The sequence below is a fragment of the Colius striatus genome, chromosome 3 (genome assembly GCF_028858725.1).
Source record: "Colius striatus isolate bColStr4 chromosome 3, bColStr4.1.hap1, whole genome shotgun sequence".
Lineage (NCBI taxonomy): Eukaryota > Metazoa > Chordata > Aves > Coliiformes > Coliidae > Colius > Colius striatus.
In genome coordinates, this window is record NC_084761.1 from 933,508 (window position 1) to 952,420 (window position 18,913).

The 18,913-nt window shown below is 62.9% G+C and overlaps 3 protein-coding genes across 9 annotated transcripts in view; all 3 read right to left on the reverse strand.

Moving 5' to 3' along the window:
- Positions 1-281: 281 nt before the first annotated feature.
- On the reverse strand, positions 282-7,058 carry DECR2 (2,4-dienoyl-CoA reductase 2). Of its 4 annotated transcripts, XM_061993975.1 has the most exons (10): positions 6,921-7,058; positions 6,717-6,785; positions 5,938-5,989; positions 4,187-4,322; positions 3,213-3,337; positions 2,924-3,017; positions 2,579-2,683; positions 1,983-2,094; positions 1,035-1,179; positions 282-915 (listed from the first exon to the last, which is right to left on the reverse strand). In XM_061993975.1, exons 1-9 carry the CDS (start codon positions 7,016-7,018, stop codon positions 1,071-1,073), a joined length of 900 nt encoding a protein of 299 aa, XP_061849959.1. In that variant the 5' UTR covers positions 7,019-7,058; the 3' UTR covers positions 282-915; positions 1,035-1,070. The 4 variants fall into 4 exon arrangements, with proteins under 4 accessions (XP_061849959.1, XP_061849958.1, XP_061849957.1 ...); XM_061993974.1 differs by having other exon boundaries at positions 282-1,179; XM_061993973.1 differs by lacking the exon at positions 282-915 and having other exon boundaries at positions 1,063-1,179; positions 1,906-2,094.
- A 1,333-nt stretch (positions 7,059-8,391) lies between these two features.
- Positions 8,392-11,197, reverse strand: LOC133625127 (nucleoside diphosphate kinase, mitochondrial-like). 2 transcript variants are annotated; one of them, XM_061992855.1, is made up of 5 exons: positions 11,109-11,197; positions 9,877-10,007; positions 9,674-9,775; positions 9,485-9,597; positions 8,392-8,882 (listed from the first exon to the last, which is right to left on the reverse strand). In XM_061992855.1, the coding sequence occupies exons 1-5, from the start codon at positions 11,179-11,181 to the stop codon at positions 8,762-8,764; spliced, it is 540 nt and encodes a 179-aa protein (XP_061848839.1). In that variant the 5' UTR covers positions 11,182-11,197; the 3' UTR covers positions 8,392-8,761. The 2 variants fall into 2 exon arrangements, with proteins under 2 accessions (XP_061848839.1, XP_061848840.1); XM_061992856.1 differs by lacking the exon at positions 9,674-9,775.
- Positions 11,198-13,202: 2,005 nt separating this feature from the next.
- The window catches only part of XPO6 (exportin 6), a 56,022-nt gene continuing 50,311 nt past the window's right edge, over positions 13,203-18,913 (reverse strand). For all 3 annotated transcript variants that reach the window (XM_061992814.1, XM_061992813.1, XM_061992815.1), the window contains exons 20-24: positions 18,527-18,698; positions 17,875-18,036; positions 17,537-17,635; positions 15,120-15,350; positions 13,203-13,818 (exon numbers count right to left, since the gene is read on the reverse strand). In XM_061992814.1, the coding sequence (XP_061848798.1) occupies positions 13,717-13,818; positions 15,120-15,350; positions 17,537-17,635; positions 17,875-18,036; positions 18,527-18,698 (766 nt within the window). In that variant the 3' untranslated portion in view covers positions 13,203-13,716. The remainder of the gene's footprint in view (positions 13,819-15,119; positions 15,351-17,536; positions 17,636-17,874; positions 18,037-18,526; positions 18,699-18,913) is intronic.

Below are 18,913 nucleotides of genomic sequence, written 5' to 3' on the forward strand. Positions count from 1 at the left end.
GCACACAGAGGGCCTTGTGACCCTCCCCAGAGGCAGCTGGGGCTGAGGTCTCCAAGCACCAGGACACCACAGGCAGGGAGGCTCTGTCACAGGGAGCAGTGGGTTTACATCCCCCCAGGGCCTAGTCCTGACCCCTCACCCCAGGCAGCACCACAAGCACATGCTCAGGCTCCTCTGAAAGCTCCCAGCACCTCACCAGAGGACACAGCACACGAGCAAACCTCCCCCAGCTCCGGCAGCAGGAGCCCCCGGCGCCGGCACACGGCAGCGAGCGCCACAGCTCAGGGTGGAAGCTCTTTATTCATGGCCTGGAGGAAGGAGCAATACCTGGCGAGTCTACAATCAAGTAGGAAATGCAATCAGGCAGGAAAAGAGGCTTCATGGGATTCAGGGTAAGCTTAAGGACCGCTGTCAGCAGCGGGAGGCTGCTGCACCCCGAGGCGCTGGCACCGGGGCTGCGTGTGGCTCCAGCAGCTCAGCACCCTGCTCACAAAGGCTGAGCTGCAGCTGGCCCTCAGCTTACCCCCAGCTGTAGCGTGTGTGTGAAGAGAGGAGACAGCATGAGAGTGGCAGGACAGACAGATGGGTGCAAGACAGGCTCCCAGGGCACAGGGCTGGGGCCCACAGCAGCCCAGAGCCACCTCCAGCAGGCTCTGACCTCACACCACCACTGCTCTGGGCGAGGGACACCCCAGCTGCAGCCACATCAGCCTCTGGGGACCCCCTCGAGGGGACTGGGCTGTGTCCCCTGCCAGCACCAGCTTGGTCCTTGTGTCCCCACCTCAGGAGCTGCCAGCTGCTGCTGCCCCAGCACGAGGCTGGTCTCTGCTTCTGGGGGCCGTGGGCAGCTCTCCAGCCAGGCTGGGGGAGCTGGGAGGGAGAGGATGGAAATCCACGGCTGGCACTTGCCTGGGGCTGGGGAAAGGCCGGGAGAGCGACTTGGAGGGAGACACAAATGCCCACCCTGAGCTGTCCCTGGCACTGCCCACTGCAGGTGGCCACAGGCCCAGCAGTGCCCTCCCCTAGTCACTGACCAGAGGTGGCAGATTCCTCCCTGGCTCTGGGGGACGTCACCCCAAGATGTCCCAGGGCAGCAGCAGCGTCAGGTCACGTTTCTGTCCATCAGTCAGTCCCAGGCTGTCCATCATTGATTCTGGTTTGCTCCTGCAGCCCAGACATCTGCAAGAGAGCACAGAGGTGGGCACACAGCCCTGCCCTGCTCACAGGGGCTGCCAGGGGACGGAGGAGCCCCCACTCCCAGAAGGTGCCAGGCCCCAGTGAGCAGCCACCGAGCCCCACCACAACCTGAGACAGGCTGCAGCAGCTCCTGCAGGGAGGAAAAGCAGGACAGAGGCTGGCAGGACTCTCTGTGCCCCAATCCTGCTGGTGGGGCACAGAAAAGAGGAGTCACATCGCTTCTGGGGGTACTCAGAGGTGCCCAGACAAGCATCCTCCAGTGGGAAGGACAGGAGAGACCACACCAGCTGCAGGCTCTGAGGAAAAGCCCAGGAGGGCTCCTGCCCCTCCCAAGGCACCCCAAGGACTGGCCAGGAGGGCTCAGGGATGTTCTCACACTGCTCTGGCACCGGTGGAGAGGGTGATCCTGCTCCATCCCCCAAAGGCAGAGGAAGGTTTGAGAAGTGCTGCCAAGATGAGACCTGGGCTGGCTGCCCTCACCTAAGAGCCTGACCCCCACACCTCTCCCCCTGCCACAGCTGCCTCAGGAGGGGCACAGCCTGGCACAGGGTGGCTGAGGCAGCTGGAGAAGGTGAGGCCGTGCCCACTGCTGCAGCAGCAGCGCCCCTGTGCCGTGGGGCCAGGGGGTTTCTGCCACCAGCCCTGCTCTAACGCCTCCGAGGGGGAGATGCACAGTCACCTAGAGTTTAGCAGAGGATGAAGCAATACCCAGCAAGGCAGAGAAGCTGTTGGCAGAGGTGAGCCAGGACCCTCCATCCACGACCAGGGTGGTGCCCGTCACGTACGAGGAGAGGGGGCTGGCCAGGAACAGGGTGCTGTGGGCGATCTCCGTCTTGTTCCCCGCGCGCTGCAGGGGGATGGCGGCCAAGTGCTCCCCTTCCTCGGCAAACTTCCCACCTAGGGGTGGTGCAAGAGGGTCAGCCAGGGCTGTGGCACCTCCTGCCCACCAGCCTCCGCTTGCATGGGGCTGGGGAAGCCAGCTGAGAGCCTGGCACAGGCCTGGGGAGAGCCTGAGAAGAGAGGTAAGCGAGGTGGGGCAAGCCCAGCAGGGGGGTTTGTATGCAGCAGTGAGATCAGGGCAGGACCTGAAAGCTTTCCCTGCCCCCTGAGCTGCACCAGCACCTGCTGATGGGGCAGGAGTGAAGCCAGCAGGCAAGGCAGGCGAGCAGGCTGGGCATCAGGGGAGCACCAAAAGCTGCCACTTGCCAGAGAAAGTCAGCACCCTGCGAGGCACCAGCAACGGGGAAGGGCTGCTGCCCAAGGATGGGCCAGCGAGGCAAGGGCCATCCCAGTCACCCCAGCCCTGCCCAGCAGCCACACACCATGCCCCAGGAGCTGTGTGGCACGGGGGGAGCAGCAGAGCAGCCCCAGGTTGCCTTACCCAGGCGCCGGTAGCCCTCGGTGCCTGCGATGGGCCCCGGAGCCAAGCTGTTCACTCGGACGTTGTTGGGCCCCCACTCCACCGCCAGGTGACGGGTCATGGCATCTGGGAAGGGATTACAGCAGGGGTGAGGGAGGCAGAGCAGAGCCTCTTCAGTTGCTTTTTGTGGGGGAACAGGGGGCAAAAAGCCATGGGAGACCCTGGCCAAGAGCAAAGGGCCCTGAGGGAAAAGTCTCATGCCAAAGCCAGGCACGTAGAAACCACATCAAATCACATCCATCTCTCCCAAATGTTTGGGATGGCCCCACACAGCTGACAGAGGCCCAGCAGGGAGCATACAGGTACCTATGGCAGCCTTAGCAGAGCCAGCATGCACCTGGAGGGCCTGCCCTCGGTAGCTCAGGGTGGCCGTGATGTTAACGATGACCCCGCCGTGGTCCTGGGGAAGGAAAGGGGACGTGGCGTTAGGCAGGGAGCAGGGGGACAGGGGAGCTGGGCTAGCAGGGATGGTCAGCACTGGACACCCTTCCAGCCCCCCCTTCTGCCCTCCACGCTTCCCTGGACTTCCCAGGAGCAAAGTGCAGCGTGTTTGGCACTAACCCCCCACCCAGCACAGTCCTCTGGCTCCACCTACCCGGAAATACTTCTCAAAGAGGACTTTGGAGGTGTTGAAGGTGCCAATGGTGTCGATATCTATCACTGTCTTGAAGGCATTGAAGGACAGGGCACTGGCTGGGCACAGGAAGTTTCCTGCAGCACCTGAGGAACAAGCAGCCAGGGGCACAGTGAGGGGCAGGGCAGGAGGGGTCACAGAACCCCAGCATGGTGAGGGTTGGAAGGGCTTCCCCTCCTGTTCCAGTGGAACTTCTTGTCTTCCAGCCTGTGCCTGTTACCCCTTGTCCTGTCAGTGGCCACCACATAACAAACACTGGCCCCATCCTCCTGACACCCAGCCTTTAGGTACTTGTGAGCGTTGCTGAGGTGCCCCTGAGCTCAGGCTTCTCTTCTCCAGGCTGAACAGCCCCAGGGCTGCAGCCTTTCCTCCTCACACACATGTTCCATCCCCTCAGCATCTTGTCCCCCAGGATACCACTGGCCTTCTTGCCCACAAGGACACGTTGCTGGCTCATGGTTAGTTTATTATCACCCAGCTCTCCCAGGTTCCTCTCCTGGAGCTGCTCTCCAGCAGGTCACCCCCAGCCTGTCCTGGTGCAGGGGGCTGTTCCTCCCCAGGGGCTGCACTCTGCCCTTGCCCTCAGTGGACCTCAGGAGGTTCCTCTCAGGAAGGCAGGCTCAGGGTGCTGTGGGGAGAGGGGCTGCCTGGGAAGACTGGAAACAGCCCTAATAAGGGGACAAAGAACCCATCAGCAGCGCCAGCCTGTGGGCAGTCAGTGCTGGTGCAGCGGGAGCGGGGACAGTGCCCATGCAGACGCACACAGATGATCCAGGGATCACCAACGGGGCTTTACTTCTTCTGAGCCACCCCTTGGTGCTCCAGGGGCTGGCACCTGCTGTCAGGCCAAAGCAGCATAAGCCAGACCCCAGGAGACACAGGAAGGCACCTTCCCCAGCAGTGTGTTGGTGCCAGAGCTCTCCCTGCCCACTGACCGTTAACGAGGATGTCGATCCGCTCAAACTCCTTCAGCGCCGCCTCCACCGCTGCCACGATGGTCTGGGGCTGCCTGACATCCATGGACAGAGCCAGGCACTGCTGCCCTGTGGCTGCCTCCAGCTTCTTTGAGGCCTGCCAAATGCCAGACAGAGACTTCAGGTTCATTCTGAGCCTGGCTCCTTCAGCAAGGGCCACACTCAGAGCTCCTAACAGGCCAGCGGGAAGTTGGGCAGAGCCACGACCCTGTGAGCACACAGCAAACAGTGTGTGCAGGGGAGAGACCTGCCCAAAGGCAGGCAGCCCCAGCCCAGCAGCCCCTGCAGCTACAGCCACAGGGCAGCCAGGGAGAGCTCCTGCAGGTCACACCCCAGGCCAAGGCCAGGCTGGCCCCAAGGCCACGGATCACCCAGCACACCTCTCGCCTGGCCTGCAGTGGGCACAGCATGATCTGAGCAGCAGCTCTGCAGGGCAAGGAGAATCCCAGAATCCTCAAATGGTAGAGGTTGGAAGAGCCCTGCAGAGCTGCCCCAGCCCCTGCTCCAGCAGCTTCCCCTGGCTCAGGGGCACAGGAACGTGTCCAGCTGGGGTTGGAAACCTCCTGAGAAGGAGCCTCCACACCCTCCCTGGGCAGCCTGGGCCAGGGCTCCCTCACCTCAGCACCAAAGGACTTGCTCCTCCTGTGCCAGGGGAACTGTTTGTGTCCCAGCTGATGTCCATCACCCCTTGTCCTGGCACTGGGCACCACAGAAGAAAGTGCCCCCCATCCTCACACCCACCCTTTAGGGTTTGATCAGCATTTGATAAGATCCCCCTCAGCCTTCTCTTTTCTATGCTAAACAGTCCCAAAGTACAAAGGTTGGACCCCAACCAGCATTTTTTGGCACAAGCCCAGACACAATGAACCTTTAGATCAAAGAAAGGTCAATAGGCCAAAGGGCAATGGCAGCCCAGTGGCTGCAGAGTCTCTGCCTTGGAGGCACGATGGGGCAGCTGTGGCACGAGCCAGGCTGGGTGCCCATGGAGAGCATGGCTGGCTGCAGCAAAGGAAGCAGAGGGGATGTGCAAACGCAGCAGCGACCCTGCACAACACCCACAGACAGCCCACGCTGCTGCCTGGGCCCTTCAGACCCTGCTGTGAGCTGTTGTGAGCTGCACACACACAGCCTGAGCAGCAGGAGCCTGCACATGCAGTCTCAGATGGCTCCAGCCCCCTGCACTGCACAGCTGCTGAGCCCTGCAGCTTGTTTGCTGGCACCTGAGCAAGAGGGGGTGCGAGGTGACGGCCCCAACCCCTTCCTGGGCACAGCTGGGCCCTGCCAGCTCGCTCCCAAGCACTGGGTTTGATCTCTGTTCAGTGTCAGGGACACTCTCAGCACTGCAAAGCTCTCACAGTGCCACAAGCTGAGGCTGCAGCACGAGTCCTGGGGAGCAGCAGAGCCCGTGTGCAGCCCACGGCAGCCTGGGGCACACAGGCAGGGCTGGGGCTGTGCCAGGCCCACACAGGCTGCTGCTCCCACACAGCTGGGGCTGGCACAGCTTCCCAGACCTGCAGCCACTCCTATGTCTCAGAGCTGAGGTGCTGGGGCCCACTGAACCCCCTCCAACGCATGTAACCCCTGTCTGCCGCTGCAGGAAGAGCCAGGAGCAGCCAGGGCGTTGCTGCTAAGCCACTGCTGCCAGGGCAGGGTGTGCAGGGGCTCCAGCTCTGCCTTCTGCTGGCTGTCCCACCGGGCCCAAACACACTCACCTCTGACACACGCTGCAGGTTCCGGCTGGCGATGACCGTCCGGCAGCCGTGTCTGCAAGGGAGAGGTGAGCAGGGACCACACAGCACCCCCTCCTCACTGCCCCCTCCCACCCTGCAGCCACCACCCACACCTGGGGCTTGTCAGTGGTGGGAGAGGGAAGAAAATCCCAGAATCATAGAATGGTGGGGGCTGGCAGGGCCCTGCAGAGCTGCTGCAGCCCCAGCCCCTGCTCCAGCAGCTTCCCCTGGCTCAGGGGCACAGGAACGTGTCCAGCTGGGGTTGGAAACCTCCTGAGCAGGAGCCTCCACACCCTCCCTGGGCAGCCTGGGCCAGGGCTCCCTCACCTCAGCACCAAAGGAGCTTCTCCTCCTGTGCCAGGGGAACTGTTTGTGTCCCAGCTGATGTCCATCACCCCTTGTCCTGTCCCTGGGCACCACAGAACAAACTGTCCCCCCACCCTGACACCCACCTTTAGGTGCTTGTCAGTGTTGCTGAGGTGCCCCTGAGCTCAGGCTTCTCTTCTCCAGGCTGAACAGCCCCAGGGCTGCAGCCTTTCCTCCTCACACACATGTCCCAGCCCCTCAGCATCAGGGACGGGACGGGAGGGGACGGGACGGGATGGGAAGGGACGAGACGGGAGGGGACGGGAGGGGAGGGGATGGGAAGGGACGAGACGGGAGGGGATGGGACGGGAGGGGATGGGATGGGACGGGAGGGGACGAGACGGGAAGGAGCTTTCACGCCGCCCGTCCCAGGGGCCGCCGCAGCCCCGCCGCACCTCATGAAGATCTCGGCGATGCGGAAGCCGATGCCCGAGCCGCCGCCGGTGATGAAGGCCACCTGCCCCCTGCGGAAGCAAAAGGGGCCGTGAGGGACGGGCACAGCCCCCCGAGCCGCGGCCCCTTACCCCGGCGCCCCGAGCTGAGGCACCGAGGCACCGAGGCGCCGGGCCGGAGCCTCCCCCCGCCGCCGCGGCACTCACGCCAGGATGTCGGCGCTGAAGAGGTGGCGGTACTCGCGCAGACACTCATCGCTGCTCACGTCGGCCGGCGGCCGGGCGGCTCCTGCGGCCTCCGCCATGGCGGCAGCGGCACCGGCCCGGCGGCAGCGCGGGGCACCACGGGACGGGCCGGGGCGGCCGCACGGCCCGACGGGAGATGGAGTCCGTGCGGGAGGCGCCCGGCTCACTGCGCATGCGCGAGCGGCGCCGGGCGGGGCGAGCGCACAGCCCGACGGGAGATGGAGTCCATGGACGGGGGGTGGTCCCGCTCGCTCCTGCGCATGCGCGGGCGACGTCGGGCGTTGCCTGGTAACGGCCTGCGCTGGGCGCCGTGTCCCACAGCGCCACCTCGCGGCCACGGCCACGCACTGCACGTGTCCGCCCGGCGACAGCGGCCACATCACTCCCGGTACACACCAGTGCCTCCCAGTACCGCCCAGTCCTGCCCCGGTGCCTCCCAGTACCGCCCCAGTGCCTCCCAGTACCATCCAGTACCGCCCCAGTGCCTCCCAGTACTGCCCCAGTGCCTCCCAGTACAGCCCCAGTGCCTCCCAGTACTGCCCAGTACCGCCCCAGTGCCTCCCAGTACTGCCCCAGTGCCTCCCAGTACAGCCCCAGTGCCTCCCAGTACTGCCCAGTACTGCCCCGGTGCCTCCCAGTACCGCCCAGTACTGCCCTGGTGCCTCTCGGTACCGCCCCAGTGCCTCCTAGAGTGTCCCAGTACCACCCCAATGATGCTGAGGACAGCTCAATGCTTCCCAGTATCATCCCAGTGACCCTCGGGGACATCCCCGTGTCTCCCAGAGCTTCCCAGTACAGCCTCAGTGCCCCTCAGGGACATCTCAGTGCTTCCCAGAACCTCCCACTCCTGCCCCTGCGTTCCCAGACACATCAAAGGGCTTCTGAGAGCTTCCCAGTACTCCCCCAGTGCTTCCCAATGACATCCCAGTACCGCCCCAGTGCTCCCAGAGACATCCAAGCGCTTCACAGTGACGTCCCAGTGACTCCCAGAGCTTCCCAGCACTGCTCCAGTATCCCCTGGGGGTATATCCCAGTGCCTCGCAGAGCTTCCCAGTACCAGCCCAGTGCTCCCAGGGACATCTCAACACTCCAGTCACATCCCAGTGCTTCCCAGTACCAGCCCAGTGCTCCCAGGGACATCTCAACGCTCCAGTCACATCCCAGTGCTTCCCAGTACCAGCCCAGTGCTCCAAGGACATCTCAACACTCCAGTCACATCCCAGTGCTTCCCAGTACCAGCCCAGTGCTCCAGGGACATCTCAACACTCCAGTCACATCCCAGTGCTTCCCAGTACCAGCCCAGTGCTCCCAGGGACACCTCAACGCTCCAGTCACATCCCAGTGCTTCCCAGTACCAGCCCAGTGCTCCAGGGACATCTCAACGCTCCAGTCACATCCCAGTGCTTCCCAGTACCAGCCCAGTGCTCCATGGTGGCAGCTGCTGGAGGGGTGCAGAGGCAGGGCTGTGTGTTTATTGTGGGGCTGGGGCTGTGTTGTGGGGCTGGGGGCTGTGGGGCTGGGGCTGTGTGTTGTGGGGCTGTGTGTTCATTGTGGGGCTGGGGCTGTGTGTGTGTTGTGGGGCTGTGTGTTCATTGTGGGGTTGTGTGTGTGTTGTGGGGCTGGGGCTGTGTGTTGTGGGGCTGTGTGTGTGTTGTGGGGCTGGGGCTGTGTGTTGTGGGGCTGTGTGTGTGTTGTGGGGCTGGGGCTGTGTGTTGTGGGGCTGTGTGTTGTGGGGCTGTGTGTGTGTTGTGGGGCTGTGTGTTGTGGGGCTGTGTGTTGTGGGGCTGGGGCTGTGGCCCCGCTCAGGGTCCGTAGGTGTAGGCGCTGTCTCCGCTCTCCCACGTCACCAGCTCGTCCCGCTGGAACCAGAAGCCGATCTCACGCTGGGCTGTCTCCAGCGAGTCACTGGCATGGACCACGTTCCTGCAGGGGCACGGAGCTGGTGTTGTGGGGTCCCCTCATCCACAGGGACCCCCCAGCCCCACCATGTTCCTGCAGGGGCACAGGGCTGGTGTTGTGGGGTCCCCCGTCCACAGGGACACCCCAGCCCCACCACGTTCCTGCAGGGGCACAGGGCTGGTGTCATGAGGTCCCTGCATCCACAGAGACCCCTGCAACCCCACTCTGTTCCTGCAGGGGCACAGGGCTGGTGCCATGGGGTCCCCTCATCCACAGGGACCCCTCAGCCCCACCATGTTCCTGTAGGGGCACAGGGCTGGTGCCATGGGGTCCCCCCACCCCAGGAACACCCCCAACCCCCCCACGTTCCTGCAGGGGCACAGGGCTGGTGCCATGGTGTCCCTCCACCCCAGGACCCCCGCTATGTTCCTGCAGGGGCACAGGGCTGGTGTCATGGTGTCCCTCCACCCCAGGACCCCCGCTATGTTCCTGCAGGGGCACAGGGCTGGTGTCATGAGGTCCCTCCATTCACAGGGACCCCCCCCCAACCCCCCGTGTTCCTGCAGGGGCACAGGGCTGGTGCCGTGGGGTCCCCCCAGCCCAGGCCCCCCCAGCCCAGCCCCTACCTGCTGACGTGCATGCTGAAGTCGCCGCGGATGGTGCCCGCTGCCGCCGCCGCGGAGTTGGTGTCCCCCACCATGGCCCGCGTGGACCTCACCACGTTGTAGCCCTCCCACACCTGCGGGACAGGGGTCCCCTGAGCCCCCCTCAGCACTGCCCCGGCCCCCCAACCCCACCTCGCCCCCGCTCCTCACCATGGCCACCAGCGGCCCCGAGGTCATGTACGCCAGGAGCTGGGGGTAGAAGGGCTTCTGGCGCAGCTGCTGGTAGTGCTGGTCCAGCAGCCCCTGGTCGGCCTGCGGGCAGCGTGGCGTGTCGGGGGGACTCGGGGCCGGTGCCCCCCGCTCTCTGCCCGCGCTGCAGGGGGCTGGGGAGGCAGCTGGGAGGGGCTGGCTACCTGCAGCAGCTTCATGGCCACCAGCTTGAAGCCGCGGCGCTCGAAGCGCTGGATGACGCTCCCCACCAGCCGCCGCTGCACCGCGTCCGGCTTCACAAGCACCAGCGTCTGCTCCCGCAGCTCCGGGGGCGCTGCGTGGGCACGGAGGGACGCCCGTGACCCCCCAGCCGGGGGCTGCAGCAGGGGCACCCCACGGGGCTGACAGCGGCCCCGGCTCCTGCTGCGCCCCCCTGGCTCTGCAAAGCCCCGGCAGGCGCCGAGGACACGCTGCGGGCTGGGAAACGGCCTTTAAGCCAGCGTGGGACGGGCTGCCCCTGTCTGTGCCCAGCGCTGGGGCTGTGGGTGCCACCCTGGGTGCTCCTCAGGTGCCTTCCCCTGAGCACCAGCCCCGGCACAAGCAGGTCCCCAGGCACAGCTCTCCAGGGGGGTGAGCAAAGAGGGGCTCTGTGGGACAGCAGGGGCTGGCACCAGCCCACCCTGCAGGACGCCCGGAGCCAGAGCCCCTGCCCAGACCCCAGGGGTGGGGGCACAGGGATGGGGTGGTGGGAGCAGGATGGGGATGGGAGCCCCAAGGGGCTGGACAGGCAGGGGACTGAGGATGGGATGGGGATGGGGACAAGGTGTGCAGAGCAGGACAGGGCTGAGCATGGGGTGCCCAGGGGTGGGAGAAGGAAGGGGTTGAGAGGAGTGTGGAGATGGGATGAGGATGGGCACAGGGTGTCCAGGGCAGGATGGGGATGGGGAGAGGGTCCCAGGGCAAGAGAGGGAAGAGGCTGAGGGCAGAGATGGGGACAGGGTCCTGGGGAGGGATGAAGATGGAGACAGGGTCCTGGGGAGGGATGAAGATGGAGACAGGGATCCTGGGGCAGGATGGGAATGGAGACAGGGATCCTGGGACAGGATGGGGACGGGGTGCCCAGGGCAGGATGGGGACAGGGACAGGGTCCCAGGACGGGAACAGGGTCCTGGGGCAGGATGGGGACGGGGATAGGATGCCCGGGGCAGGATGGGGACAGGGACAGGGTGCCCAAGGCAGGATGCCCAGGGTCCCGGGGTGGGATGGGGAATGGGGTGCCCAGGGCAGGATGGGGACAGGGACAGGGTCCCAGGGCGGGATGGGGACAGGGACAGGGTCCCGGGGCAGGATGGGGACAGGGACAGGATGCCCAGGGACTGCATGGGGACAGGGACAGGATGCCAAGGGTCCCGGGGAAGCCGGGGCCGCGTCTCACCGGAGCCGAAGCGGCGGGGCCCCGGCTGCCCCCGCAGCAGGCTCCGCACCACGCAGCGCACCAGCGAGCCCATGGCGGGGCCGGCGGCTCGGACCTGGCCGCGGCGGGGCTCGGGGGGGCCCGCCGAGGCTTTTAGGGGCCCGGCCCAGCCCGGGGACGGGTCAGGTTTCCGTCCCTCCCCTTAAAGCAGCCGCTGGGAGCGTCCCGGGACGGGCAGCCCGGCGCCGGGAGGCAGCGAGGGGCACAGACAGAGGCCCCCGAGCCCTTCCCTTCAGTCCGGGCTGTGCCGAGGACACGGAGCTCCCCCAGGAGCGAGGAGCCGAGCCCGGGCTGCTGCCGGGGCTGCAGCATCTCCCTCGGGGCTGAGCGCTGGGGTGGGGACAGAGGCAGCGCCCCAGCTCTGTGCCAGCACAGCCCCACGCTGGGCGCTTCTGCTCCAGCTCCCCACAGTCCCAGGAGAGCAGCCTGACGCAGGCAGGGACGGGAAAAGCTCATGGAAAACGCTGGGCCCTGGCAGCCCCTGCTCTAGAGCTGCCTGATGTGAGTGAGGAACAGCCCCAGGCACACACAGCACCGGGCAGGGAGAGGCTGGGCTGCACCTTCCCTCCTTGAGCCCTCATCTCGTCCCTTGGTTCCTGGGCATGGAATGAGGGGCAGAGCCTGGAGGGAAGAGGGGGGCTGGCAGCACCCCCTGTGCCCAGCATGGCTGCAAAACAGACATTGTGGGGACCTGAGCCGGTGTCACCCACCCAAGGTGGGAGCTTGAGGGGATAAAGGGCTGTGGTACCCAGGGAGAGGGGGCTGTGAGGAAGATGAAGGGAGCCACACACCCCCACACCCCCTTCTCCACCTCTATGCAGGGGGGGTGGTGCTGGGGCTGGCCCCACAGTTTGGGGGAGGGCTGGCAAAGGAGAACCAGAGGGGGAAGAGGTCAGAGGCTGGGCTTTGGCCACCTTCCCACTGCTGCCCTTGAACAAGGGAAAAACATGTACTTTCACCTTCTGTCAACCCTGTTTTGTAAGGAACAGAAGCAGCAGCAGCCCCCAGCCCCACAGGGAAGGGAGGGGGGCAGGAGTGGGGCAAGGCCCCCAGCCCCTCAGGGACGGCAGCCACAGCCCCTGGCTGAGGAGCAGAGCTTGGGAGGCACATCCAGAGCAGGCTGGGCTCAGAGCATGTGCAGCTCAGCTCCAGCTGCAGGGGGCGAAGCCCAGAGACGACTCAGGGCCCAGGTCAGGCAGGCTGGCTGTGGGGCCCTGTCTGCACACAGGTTATCCAAACAGTGGGTGTTCTCTCCCCACAGCAAACACGCACAGGGCAGCCTGTTTGTCACAACACTGGCACTGAAGGGAGCAGGGAGCAGTGCTCTGACCCTCCAAGCTCACCCCACTGCCCACACACAGACTTCACATCACCCAGAATCCCAGCATGGGAGGGGGTTTGGAAGGGACCTTTAGAGATCACCCAGTCCAATCCCCCTGCAGAAGCAGCTCCCACCTAGATCAGGCTGCACAGGAACGTGTCCAGCCTGGTCTTGAAGAGCTCCAAGGAAGGAGCCTCCATATAGAATGGTATCATCTGGAAGAGACCTTTGAGATCCTCAAGCCCAGCCTTTCCCCAGCCCCATTAACCACCATCAGCCTTACTGCAGCTGCCCTCAGCACAGCACAAAGGCTGACTGAGTGCTCTGCACCAGACCTCAAGGCAAAACCTCCCCCTGTGCCTGATTCAGAGCCTCACAAGCCCCACAGTGCCTGGTGCTGCCTGCCTGGGGTTCTAACCTTATGCTCACAAGCCCCTATGAGCTGATTGTGGCCCAGGGCTCCTGTGGGAAGGGCTGGGACGTTTCCTCCTGCAGGCACCTCCTGGGCACTTCAGACAACAGTCTGCTGCAGGGAATGAAACAGAGCAGCACAAGGGGTGACAGGGGAGATGAGGGAACACAGGAGGCAAACACAGCAAGGGGAGAGTGGAGGAAGCAGCCACCACAGGGCTCTGTGCCTGGGGAGGCTGCAGCTCACCCCCTGCAACACAACACAGCCTGGGGGGGCTGCTGGCAGGCAGGCTGCAAGGAACCCGAGGCAGGTGTCCCAGCAGTTTAAAACAACAAAGTAAGCACTTTATTCCCATGAAGCACGTGGGTTCAGTATCACAATGGAATGATGAGAAAACGGTTGAAATAAAAACCCCCAACAAGTCTGTGAGCCCCAGGGGCAGCAGGGGGCTTGCAAGGCAGCCTAAAAACCCAGGGCAGTGACACAAGTGCGAGGCAGAGCCCCAGCACCAGGCTCCTCCTCCCGGAGCGGCAGCTCGCTGGAATGACGCGAAGGTTCGAATGTCTCAAGTAGTCTTTGGCTCCCTCTGCCTCACGTCACACACTCCTGAGCTGCCCCCACCACACGGTGCCAGGGGAGCACATGAGCCCCAGGGTGAGGCCTTTTCCCCCCAAGGGCCTCCTGCAGATGCTGCTGGCTCCTGGGCAGGGGGAGGAGGAGGAAGCGCGGCCGTGGCGGGCGGCTGCCGGGACGCTGCCTCCTGCAGCCAGCGAGGGGTGAAAAACCAGGCACAGAGCCGTTCCCTACAGTGCCCAGAGAGCAGTCCAGTGCAGTGACTATAGCTTCACAGTCCCAGGGGGCAAACTGTCATTGCAGAGCCTGTAGTAACGCAGGTCGTTCACCAGCCTGTGCACGTTCTGGGTAAAGGAGGGCAGGTCCTGCCAAAGAGCAAACACCACGCTGTGCTGCGAAGGCTGCAGCACCACCTGCAGGGGCACGGGGCCTCTGTTCTGCACCCAGCACACACCCTGGGGGACACAGGTTCCTGCAGCCCATGTTCTGGGAGCAGAGAGGGCTCTGGAGCTGCCCCAGGCAGAGCTGAGCCCTGCTCACAGCCTCAGCACCTGCTCACTACATTCACAGCATCACAGATGCCTTTGGACTGGAAAAGCCCTTGGAGCTGCTGCAGTCCCAGCCCTGTCCTCACCAGCCCAGCCCAGCACTGACCCACAGCCCTCAGCACCTCAGCCCCACGGCTCTGGGATCCCTCCAGGGCTGGGCACTGCCCCAGCTCCCTGGGCAGCCTGGCACAGGGGCTGACACCCCTCTCAGGGAAACAGTTGTGCCTCAGCTCCAGCCTCAGCCTCCCCTGGGGCAGCTGCAGCCCATTGCCTCTGGTCCTGTCATTGCTGCCTGGGGAGCAGAGCCCGACCCCCAGCTCCCTGCAGCCTCCTGGCAGGGAGTGTCAGAGAGTGCTGCTGGCTGCCCTCAGCCTCCTCTTCTCCAGGCTCAACACCCCCATTCCCTCAGCCCCTCCCCAGCACCCTTGTGCTCCAGCCCCTTCACCTGCCAAGGCCCCTGGGTGCCACAGACCCCATCACAGGGGCCATTTCTCCTCAACTGCCTTCTACAGTTCAGTGATTCTCTCAAGGCTCCTGTCCTCACCATGAGTCACAAATCCCCATCTCCCACAGGAGAGGAAGCCCTCAGAGAACAAAGCTTCAGCAGATGGAAGCCACAACCTGCTGTGAGGCCACAATGTTTCACAGGGAGCTTTAAAGACTCCCCTCTGTTTGCTTCACACACCTATGAGGAGGCTGAAAGAACTGAGAGCCATTGCAGCTGCTCTGCTGCTGTCTTACTGCAACCCTCAAACATCTGGCCAGCAGCTGGGGCAGGGCTCTGGTCAGGAACTGGGTATCCCACTCTAGAAGACATCTGTCTACCCCTGTGAAAACTTCTCCAGGAAGCACCTTCCCTGGCTCCTGCAGCCCTCAGCAGGAGAGACGAGGTGGCAGCTCTGCTCCCAACAGTGAAGGACCCTTGGCTGGGCACTGCAAGCACGGAAGTGGTTGCAAGTGTTCTGTGGTTGGATTTGGTGACCTTAAAGGTCTTTTCCAACCATAAGGATTCTCTGATTCTATGAGCAGAAGGTGCTGCCTGACAGCTGTGCCCCAGGAGGGAGAGGCTGTGCATCCCAGCAGGACCAGCACCCCGCTGCAGCCTCTCCCCTGCTTACCCTGTCCATCTTGAAGTTCCTTCCCAGCACGTTCTTCTGGTTGGAGTCCACCCCATCACAGCTGGCCAGGAACTCAGGCAGGAAGGCTGAGTAAAAGCCATCAAAGTCCACCGAGGCCATGTTGTAGGTGGCAATGCCAATCTCCTCCTGCAGCAGGTCGTGGGACTTGTGCACCAGCACCTGGAGCAGCACGTTCACAAACTGGAACAGCATGGTGGTCCGAAAGATCTTCTGCAGGGTGAGACAAGCACAGGCTGAGTCTGGGCAGCAGCAGCCCCCAGTGCACTGCTCCCCAAACCACAGATGCCTTTGGGCTGGCAAAGCCCCTGGAGCTGCTGCAGTCCCAGCCCTGCCCTCACCCTGCCCAGCCCAGCACTGACCCACAGCCCTCAGCACCTCAGCTCCACGCCTTTGGGATCCCTCCAGGGCTGGGCACTCCCCCAGCTCCCTGGGCAGCCTGGCACAGGGGCTGACACCCCTCTCAGGGAAACAGTTGTGCCTCAGCTCCAGCCTCAGCCTCCCCTGGGGCAGCTGCAGCCCATTGCCTCTTGTCCTGTCATTGCTGCCTGGGGAGCAGAGCCCGACCCCCAGCTCCCTGCAGCCTCCTGGCAGGAAGTGTCAGAGAGTGCTGCTGGCTGCCCTCAGCCTCCTCTTCTCCAGCCTCAACACTCCCAGGTGCCCAGCACAGGGGACAATCCCTGCCCTGCTCCTGCTGCCACCCCAGTGCAGATCCCAGCCAGGATACCACTGGCCTTCTTGCTCCTCTGGGCACGCTGCTGGCTGCTGTTCAGCTGCTGTTGACTAACACCCTCAGGTCCTTTTCCATCAGACAGCTCTCCAGCCACATATCCCCCAGCCTGCAGCATGGCATGGGGTTAGTGTGACCAAGGCACAGCTGCACTGGGCTATTTTAACAGCTTGTCAGCTATCAGCAGGGTCTGCAAACTGGGCTGGGCACAGAGATGATCTTCCAAGCCAAGCCACAAGTGGCTACAATAAACATTAAAGCTCTGACCCACATCTCAGGCATCGGCATTGAAACAAACAGCATCCAGTCCCATTCAAACCCAGCAAGTTTTAGCCCAGCACAGTGCTCCTGAAAGCCAGGGAGGCTGGCCAGCTGCCTGGAAGCCTGCAGCAGGCAGCTGGTAATGTGACAGGCTGTCCTTCAGCTGTGATCACAGATGGGAACCCGAAAGCTCTGCTTTCACAGCCTGGCCACTAGGGCAAGACCCTGGATTCCAACTTTAATCCATCATGGGAACAGCTAACAGCTCTGGATTAGAGGGTCTGGAGGATGGATCCTGCTTGACCATGATGGAGTGTGGGCAGCAGGTCTAGAGGGGGATGAGAACCTTCCTTCTTTGCCATAGGAATGCCACAGCTGGGGTCCTGTGGCCAGTTCTGGGCTCCCCAGCTCCAGAGAGACAGGGAACTGCTGCAGAGAGGCCAGTGCAGGGACACCAAGGTGCTGAGGGGATGGAACATGTGTGTGAGGAGGAAAGGCTGCAGCCCTGGGGCTGTTCAGCCTGGGGAAGAGAAGTCTGAGCTCAGGGGCACCTCAGCAACACTGACAAGTACCTAAAGGGTGGGTGTCAGGAGCTTGGGGGACACTTTGTTCTGTGGTGCCCAGGGCCAGGTCAATGGGTGACATCAGCTGGGACACAAACAGTTCCCCTGGCACAGGAGGAGCAAGTCCTTTGGTGCTGAGGTGAGGGAGCCCTGGCCCAGGCTGCCCAGGGAGGGTGTGGAGGCTCCTGCTCAGGAGGTTTCCAACCCCAGCTGGACACGTTCCTGTGCCCCTGAGCCAGGGGAAGCTGCTGGAGCAGGGGCTGGGACAGCTCTGCAGGGCCCTGCCAGCCCCATCATCCTGGGATTCTGAGCTTCCAGAGGTCCCTGTGCAAAGTGTCAAGGTTCAAGAGGCTTCTAAGCCCTTTCTGCGAGACACAAGTGTGGGTTCTTCTCTCTGTAGAGCAAGCACTGGCTGTGACACAAAGCCTCCCCATGCTGGGAGACAACCAGCTGGCAGTGACTTACCTATAAATACCAGATATCCTGCTGCTTACCCAGATGGGAATGCTGGAGGGACTCTGTCACTGGTGATGCCCAGTTCTCCTGTCTCAACTGCACTGTCCCTGTGCATGTTCTTTGCTTTCCCTCACTGTCACAGGAGGGAACACATCAAGGCTTTAACCTGACTGACTACATTTGGGATCCCTCCTGTGCCCACTGCAGCAGGGAGGTGGCAATGCCCTGACCAACAACATCCCCATCAGGATCAGAGCAACCTACCAAAGGCTGTGCCACAAAAGCCCCCAAAACCCCAACCTTCAGTTTCTGGGTCGCTTAAAACGAGCCTGTGAGCAGCACCTGCCTGTTCCCCTGCACAGGGTGTGCACTGGGCAGCCAGGACCCACCTTGTGGTACAGCTTCTGCTTGGTGTTCAGTGTCTCCAAGTAGAAGAGGTTCTGCTTGAAAAGGTGAATGTCAGGTTGCAGGAAGGACTGGCCAAATGCCTGGGAGCAAAGCAGAGTGGAAGGATGGGACTGATGTTGTATCTTACCTACCAGGCAAATCAATATCACTCTCACCCAACACCAGAACCAGCCCCTGGGAGCCTCTGCTGCCTCCCAGTGCAGCAAGCTACACACAGGCAGGCAAGTCAACCCCGCTGCTGCCAGAGCCATGGGAAGGCTGCTGTGGGCACCAGAGGCAGGAAACAAGACGTGTTGGACCCTGCTGAGCTGGGGGTTACCTGCATTATGGCACTGAACTGAGCTTCGTTCTCCATCTGCTCCTCTGCTGCCCCTCTCTGCACACTGGCCAGCACACTGGACTTGAAGAAGTAGCGCCAGTTGTGGTGCAGCACCCGGAAGAGCAGCTCGAACAACTCTGCCTTCACGTCAGGAGACGAGCGCTGGCGGGGGCACAACAGACCACTCAGAGCAGGAACCCCCCCCCAGCCCTGGCTGCACCCAGCACCCAGCCAGGGCAGAGCCTTGCAGCTGAGCTACTGGAGCACCCATCAAAGCCTTTCCTCCTGAGGCAGGCAACACACTCAGCAGCTGTTGGATGGGGCCAACAACTCATCACCCACTTTTGAGTTCTACCCACTGCTTCGAGCACATCTGTCATTTTAACCTCTCTTGGTAACTCCTGGCAAAATCCTTCACCCACACTGCTTCCAATCCCCCACCCACACTGCTTCCAATCCCCCACCCACACTGCTTCCAATCCCCCACCCACACTGCTTCCAATCCCCACCCACACTGCTTCCAATCCCCACTGACTACTCACCCAGTTTTCCCTGCACAGGGATTGACATTTACAGCCCTTGGAAAGCAAAAGGCTTCATTGCTCCCACACCCCCAGCAAGCCCTTCCCTCCCCTCATGGGAGCAGCCCTACCTCTGCAATGATGGGGTACACCTGCTCCATGCACAGGGAGATGACACTGGGTAGGAAAGGCTTGAACACTTGGCCTGGCTCTTGGACCACCACTTGCAGGATCTTCAGGAACTTCTCCACCACCCTACAGCCAGTGCTGCCCTCGTGCAGGATGCTCTCTGCCAACTGCTCCCTGCCACAGACACACTCATTGCAGAGGAACCTCCCAGAGATCCCCACACTTACCCCATTTCCTCCTCATTTAGGGGTACTGCCCCTAAGCTTGCTCAGTTAATAACAGGCCAAGTACATCAAGCAGGTTACATTAAGGGAAGCAGGTTTTGACTGAGGACAGACTTTCCCTTCTTCCCCACCCAAAGCTTGTGTGATAGTTGGGGCACCCTCAGA